Source organism: Aedes aegypti, chromosome 3 (assembly GCF_002204515.2).
Source record: "Aedes aegypti strain LVP_AGWG chromosome 3, AaegL5.0 Primary Assembly, whole genome shotgun sequence".
NCBI classification, from domain to species: Eukaryota; Metazoa; Arthropoda; class Insecta; order Diptera; family Culicidae; genus Aedes; species Aedes aegypti.
In genome coordinates this window covers 4,458,841-4,465,148 of record NC_035109.1, presented here as the reverse complement: position 1 = coordinate 4,465,148, position 6,308 = coordinate 4,458,841, and the positions used below count along the sequence as shown (strand labels likewise).

General features: G+C 37.8%; 2 protein-coding genes across 3 annotated transcripts; one reads left to right on the top strand and one right to left on the bottom strand.

The window, feature by feature from the left end:
• Positions 1-363: 363 nt before the first annotated feature.
• LOC110679688 lies at positions 364-1,717 on the top strand. The gene is made up of 3 exons (XM_021855239.1): positions 364-693; positions 746-1,529; positions 1,702-1,717. The coding sequence occupies exons 1-3, from the start codon at positions 441-443 to the stop codon at positions 1,715-1,717; spliced, it is 1,053 nt and encodes a 350-aa protein (XP_021710931.1). The 5' UTR covers positions 364-440.
• Positions 1,718-2,880: 1,163 nt separating this feature from the next.
• LOC110679337 lies at positions 2,881-5,440 on the bottom strand. 2 transcript variants are annotated; one of them, XM_021853718.1, is made up of 4 exons: positions 5,275-5,440; positions 4,827-5,151; positions 4,557-4,759; positions 2,881-4,495 (listed from the first exon to the last, which is right to left on the bottom strand). In XM_021853718.1, the coding sequence occupies exons 1-4, from the start codon at positions 5,285-5,287 to the stop codon at positions 3,597-3,599; spliced, it is 1,440 nt and encodes a 479-aa protein (XP_021709410.1). In that variant the 5' UTR covers positions 5,288-5,440; the 3' UTR covers positions 2,881-3,596. The 2 variants fall into 2 exon arrangements, with proteins under 2 accessions (XP_021709410.1, XP_021709411.1); XM_021853719.1 differs by having other exon boundaries at positions 2,881-4,759.
• Positions 5,441-6,308: the final 868 nt, after the last annotated feature.

The following is a 6,308-nucleotide window of genomic DNA, read 5'->3' as shown; positions in this document are numbered from 1 at the left end:
GTCCTTTATCAAATTCCTTGAAGTACCTATTCCTGAACGAATTCATTTCATCTAAGAACTTAAAGATGATTGGCAATAACTTCTAGGGGTTTATAACAAATTATTGTCAGATTTATTGCAAGACCCGTGTGAACTGTTGATAATACCTTCAAAAGATGTCTGGTAGGATCTTTTGCAGAAGATTTTTAGTTGGACTTCAAACGTTGATCAAAATTTGGATGAACGTAATTTAACATTAAACGTGAATTTTTAATATGTCACAGCTTGCGGCAGGTGAAAAGACAATTTTCACAAATTGATCAACACATTTGAAAAACAAAAAACTTATTTGTTTATTTATTATTTTTTTAATTTCAGTGGAAAGTGTGTACCTGAAACCTTCTGCTGTTCCGTCTAAAAAGGTCTCCAAAATAGTGAAATCCAAAAAACGAGTCCAAAGGATGAAGCGTCCTCCCACTTATCTGTGCGACCACAACTACTGTGCATGGTATAGCATGCCACCTAAAAGCAACAAGATTTGTTTCATCCCTGGCTGTTGTTCAAGAGCAAGCAAAGATACATCTCTTCACAAATTTCCAAAACCAACCGAAAATCAGTACCGTCTTTGGCTAAATGCAATTAAGTGTCGAAAAATTCCCTCGAAAAATTCAACGATTTGCAGTAATCACTTTGTTGCGACAGACTATCTTCCAGGTAAGTAAAAGCTTATTTTCGTCATACAAATGTAAAAAAAATTTGATTACAGGTCGTAGGCGCCTAAAGACAACCGCTGTACCATCGAAGCATCTCTTTGAAAATGACTCATCTTCGAAGAACACTTCGACGAATTTATCGACAAGTTCATGTACTACTACCGAAAGGTACGATGATGACAATGATCACACTTCTTCTGTGGATCATGAAGCAAACAATGAAGATATCCGTTCTTCAAAAGCGAAAGTAGAGACAGATAAGGATTCGACATCTCATGCTACCGACTTTGCCTCTTCAAATGTGGGAACGATTTATAATGTGAATCAGGATGTGAATGATATTGCGAAGCAGCAGTGTTCAATCGTTGGTCGAAAACACGATGATTCGCTGCTCAATGGAAATCGTTCCGGAAGCTTTCATCTTATCACAGGAAACAATACGGAAGGAGATAATGAAAAGCAGGTGCCTACAATCGATAATGAAACACAAGATGATTCCCGGCTAGGTGGAAACGCTTTCGGGTTGGAAATGATCAGAATGAGTACTCAACGAACAAAAGAAAATAAGGTAGAAGAAGAAGAAGCATATGTGGAATGTTCCCCTGCAAAAACTACGAAGCAGTCGCTTTCGATTAATAACCGGACCCAAGACGATTCACAGCTCGAGGACAATGATTCCGCATGGGATGCTTCCGGAATGAGTTCTCAGCTTATCGAACGTGCCAGTAAGAAATTGAAGCATAAGGAAATTTTATCAGATCTGCTCATTACGGATAAGGAAGTGTCTGTATGGACTGGCATCCCCACCATAGTGCAACTCGAAGAAATCTGCCTAGCGTATCGTTCTTTAAAAAGTAGCTTGTTCCCAAGAAAGTTTAAAATGCACGCGACAGATCGTGTTATTTTAACTCTTGCAAAGTTAAAACAGAATATATCATTTGAAGCACTCGGAACTTTGTTCCGAATCAGTGGTGTAACCGTTTCTCATTATTTCTCGGCCACCATTCAGGTGCTCGCACGAATAATGAAGCGGTTCGTATATTGGCCGACTAGAGACGAGTTGAAGAAAAATATACCGTTATGTTTCCGGGAGCATTTCCCTAACGTAACAGTTATTTTGGATGCCACTGAAATTCCAATATGCTCATTGAAGTGCTTGAACTGTCGAATCGCCTGTTATTCAAACTATAAATCAAGACGAACTGTTAAGTTTTTAGTCGGCGTGTCTCCAGCTGGCTTAATAACATTCATCAGCAGAGGATACTCTGGAAAATCTTCAGATAAAATGATTTTTAATGAAGAAAAGATCATTGATCGAATGGTACCGCATGTTGATGAAATTATGGTCGACAAAGGAGTGTCTATCGAAAAAGAATGCTCAATCAAATGTATTAAATTGCACATGCCTCCATTTCTGCGTGGAGAGCGCTTATCAGCGGTCGAAGCGAGCAGAAATGAAGCGATTGCTAGGGCACGCATACACGTAGAACGTGTGATTCAAAGAATAAAATTATTCGGCATTCTGAACTGTACGGTAAATGCAGCAACGCTTGGTCATATTGATGATATTATGGATACAATTTGCGGTATTGTCAATTTAACAAATCCAGTACTACGTGATGATAAGTTTTAAGGAAGTTCTTCAGAACCCACCCAACTATGCATCAGGATTCAATTATGTTTCGCTTTTGACTTATGCAAGTTTTAGTAGAACATAAATATGAATATGCACAGGATGTCCAAGAATTTGAAACCGTTAAAAGCGATTATCATGTATCCGACATTTTCCTTAAATAAAACCATTTCTTAAATTTCAACCATTGTTTTTTTCATCAGCAAACCTCTCCATATAAAAATGTTTATCTTAGATTTACTGTAGATTAACCTGAACAGCGACCCACTTATATAGTCTCTGATGCTGAGTTAATATTTGACAACCGAGAACACTTCAATTGAATGCATCTACACTCAATTCTCCATAACTCGATGAGCTGTAACACTATAAATAAAAATAAATAAATTCTAGTGAAACTATAAAGACTTAAGTCAAAGATGGATTTAAGCAAAGCCTCAAATTTTCAAAAGTACAAATCTGGAGAACCATATCCGTTCGCACTGAATTTGATCAATTGGTCAACTCTAGTGAGTGACCAATCGACCATGTTTTCAGCATGAACGGTTGTCTGGTACTCCATATTTCTGTCCTTGAAAATTTAAGGTGTGGCTTCTATTGCCACCCTCGCCTTACTTAGTCCCTAACGAAAAGTTACAAATTGAAATCGTAAATTTTAAAAAGTAGCAAAAACTAGTGTGTTAACCGTTTTCATTTCTGTTTCGCTTAAATGAAAGACACACCTATCTAGTTATAGAAACACTAAGGGAGATCCGAATTTGGTCACTGTGGTCACCGGGAACCTACTACATCTGAAAAAAGTCCCTTAAGGGTCTGTTTACTTTTATCACATGAGAGATGCGTACCTCTGGAGTTTCTATAATTTTGCACCAAGGAGAAGTTATTTTTGCACCGAGGAGAAAAGTTACTTTAGAGTCCTCATTAAGAATAGAGATTTTTGCCTACCAGCTCTGTATGTATGTATTACTGGGAATAATCCTGTAAAAATTTGAATAATTAAACATAAACCAAGTGAAGAACCAAATAAAATCAAGAAGTGAGCGAAATATTTACACCGAATTTGAGATAAATAGGAAAGTATGCCAAGAAGATCAATCCTGGTTAGGTCCTTGTCATAATAAATATACATTATAAACATATATAATTGTCAATTGTATTCTTTACCATCACTATAAATACTGAAACTTAATAAAGATTTCCATTAGTTGATGATTTCTTTATTTTAGAAATAAGTTATTCGCAAAACAAACCATATTTACTCTCAGCATAATTTAAACATTATTCTTAACTAATTGTGACAGCATACGGTTAAAGTACAGTTTTTTCAACTCATTTATCATATTTTGTGTGAAGCTTTTGTCAAACGGAACTTCGATTACTATAAAATCATCATCTTTTTTAGAGTATATGATGAAGTCGCATGTAATACAATTCAATATCCACATGTTTATCTGAATTTGACAATAGTACATATGCTGCTCGGACAATTTAATATCTGATGTGGTAGAATTTTTGATATATCGTCTAACAGCAGCAGAGTCCAAGAGGTCCGCTAACGACATTTCTTCGTTGCCTGGACATTTGATTTCAAGCAGCACCTGAGAATAAACGTCGACGCCATCTGGAGAGCCAGCTATCCAACACTCATTGGGGTGAACCACCAAGCCACATTTTTTCACAAGAGGATTACGATTTTTCTTGTAGCAGTCATATGCAAGTTGTTCGGTGTCCTTTCCATACTTAGTGGCTTTAACATTTATTCCTTTTATATCCCAATATTGCTCAATTTTTTTACCCCAATCTGGGTTTTTATTTTTAAGATAGGTGAATAATTTGTAAGCCGAACTTGCCGTAATTCTCTTGGTACGGTGAATTTTCCAGTCATTGGTTGATTGGTCACGTGTTTCCAATGCAATTCTTATTACCTTAGTGATATCAACATTAACGTAATTTTTATAATATTCCGATTGTTCTAATGAACTCATATTACAATCCTGAACATAAATTTTGGACAAGTTCAGGTTCAGGCATCGTGTGAGTTCTTCTTCAGTGATGTAGATATTCAGTTCGTCACCTTCAACTGAATTCTGCAAGGCTCGATTAGGATACGTTTTGAGCTCGTTCAAAAAACGCCCTTCAATATGTTTGAAGATTGCTGATTGTTTCGAAACTGAAACACATTTAGATGATATCAGTATACATTTTGAGTAATTTACTACATTTGTTTTTACCTGATAAAATTCGGTTGAACGACGTGGACAAAATTTCCTCCTCGGTTTGACTGTTTGAAACAGAGCAAGGAAGGCCATATGGTTGAGTCACGCAGCATAGGTCCTTGATTCGCTTTGCCCTCCAAGGCACCGGTTTCCTCGATTTGGTCATACCCCATGCTTGTTTCACGTCTGTGCATGAAAGGTATTCGAGTTTTGGGTGTCTGTTAAGGATTTGAAATTCATTAGTTATATGAAGGCGTTTTAATTGTATCCCACAACGGTACTTACTTCTCTATATGGAGCAAACATGCAACAATATGCTTGCATTTAGCTGTTCCAGCTTTGCAAGAACATTTCAGTGTCCATTTAGAAATGTCCTGTTGCAGCTTCAAGAACACTTCATGTGGAGCCAATCCAGGATGCGAGGTCTGAGTCACGTAACCAGTGACTTCCGTATTTACTGCATCTTGCTGGCGGTATCCGATACAGATTACATGATTCGCGGCATATACAGCATAACCTTCTTTGATCGGCCGCACAGATTCGCCCACATAATCCAGAATATCCACTATGGTTACTTCAAGCTCGACATCCGGGGCGCACTTTTTCAAATCTGAAAGTATAATTCATAACCTCTTATTCACGATTTGAATCCGGATCTCAATTATATGGGTGAAAACTACATACAAACAAAGAATGTTTGAACTAATCGATAAAACATGTTTTTTATCATTACCTGATTGCTGCATTATCGATGTTATCTCCGTAATTCGTTAATAAAAATGAAAATACTTTTCACTACTGATATGCACTTGGTACGAAATAAACAAAGATCCCCTCCAACATAGTTCATATGTCAAAACGGAGATGGCGCTTCGATCGTCTTGAGTTTTGCGCTTGACAGTCAATCAAAACAAAACTTTTACGCAGATTAGACGGCGGACCAAAAGAAAAACGATTGATAAGGAAAAATAACTTTTACAGAGGTAAGTAACATTCTTATATATAACTTTTCCCCTTTTTCCGATTTAGGATCGAATATTCTTGCACCAACTGTTGGTTTTCGCCGAGAGGATATCGAATATAAAACCGTGGGCGTACACATCAACAGATCAGCATCGTTTAAAGGGGTAAAACCGGTAAAACGATTCTCGCATATGCGAAAAAAACAAGGATTATACTGAACTGGAAAATAAATGTGTGAGTACTCTTTCGAAAATTATAGCTTTATTACTTCTTTCTTCATCTTAGAATAGTCCTCCTACCTCTTAATCAATGCTCGCTTCGGATTGCCGCACATAATCCGACAAATGAATCGGTGTTCTCCTTTCCCTGGACGGTCGAACGGGTGCCGTTGGTTTGGAGGTATTTTCCGTCTGTTGAGGTGCTGTTTCGGGTGCTTCAGATTGTGTTTTTCTCCACTGGTGCACTCGCTTAGTTTGCGTCACATGACGACGTACTAAACGACCGTTCTCGTCACTCAAAAGCAAGCTGCCGTTGTTTTCCTGCATAACTGTGTATCGTGTAGTTTCAAACCTTGCTTCTCCTTTTGCTTTAGATTGTCGCTCAACTATGACCACGTCTCCCGGCTGTATTTTGCACGGCGTAGCACCTCTTCGGGTATCTTCGTAAGCTTTTGAGAGCAATTTTGATTCGGTGTCCCTTTCATTCAACAACTCTTCATCAACGTCGGCTTTCCCACGATTTATCAGCGGTAGTCTTCGGTGAATTTTCCTCCCATACATTACCTCTTCCGGGGCCATTCTTGTA

Excerpts from the sequence above, each read along its gene's own strand:
- LOC110679337 (XM_021853718.1), bottom strand. Across the intron at positions 4,760-4,826 it reads TGTTTGCTCCATATAGAGAA|ACACCCAAAACTCGAATACC; the intron begins GTAAGTACCGTT and ends AATCCTTAACAG. Across the intron at positions 4,496-4,556 it reads GTTCAACCGAATTTTATCAG|TTTCGAAACAATCAGCAATC; the intron begins GTAAAAACAAAT and ends AATGTGTTTCAG.
- LOC110679688 (XM_021855239.1), top strand. The coding sequence starts at position 441 with ATGAAGCGTCCTCCCACTTATCTGTGCGACCACAACTACTGTGCATGG. Across the intron at positions 694-745 it reads TGCGACAGACTATCTTCCAG|GTCGTAGGCGCCTAAAGACA; the intron begins GTAAGTAAAAGC and ends ATTTGATTACAG.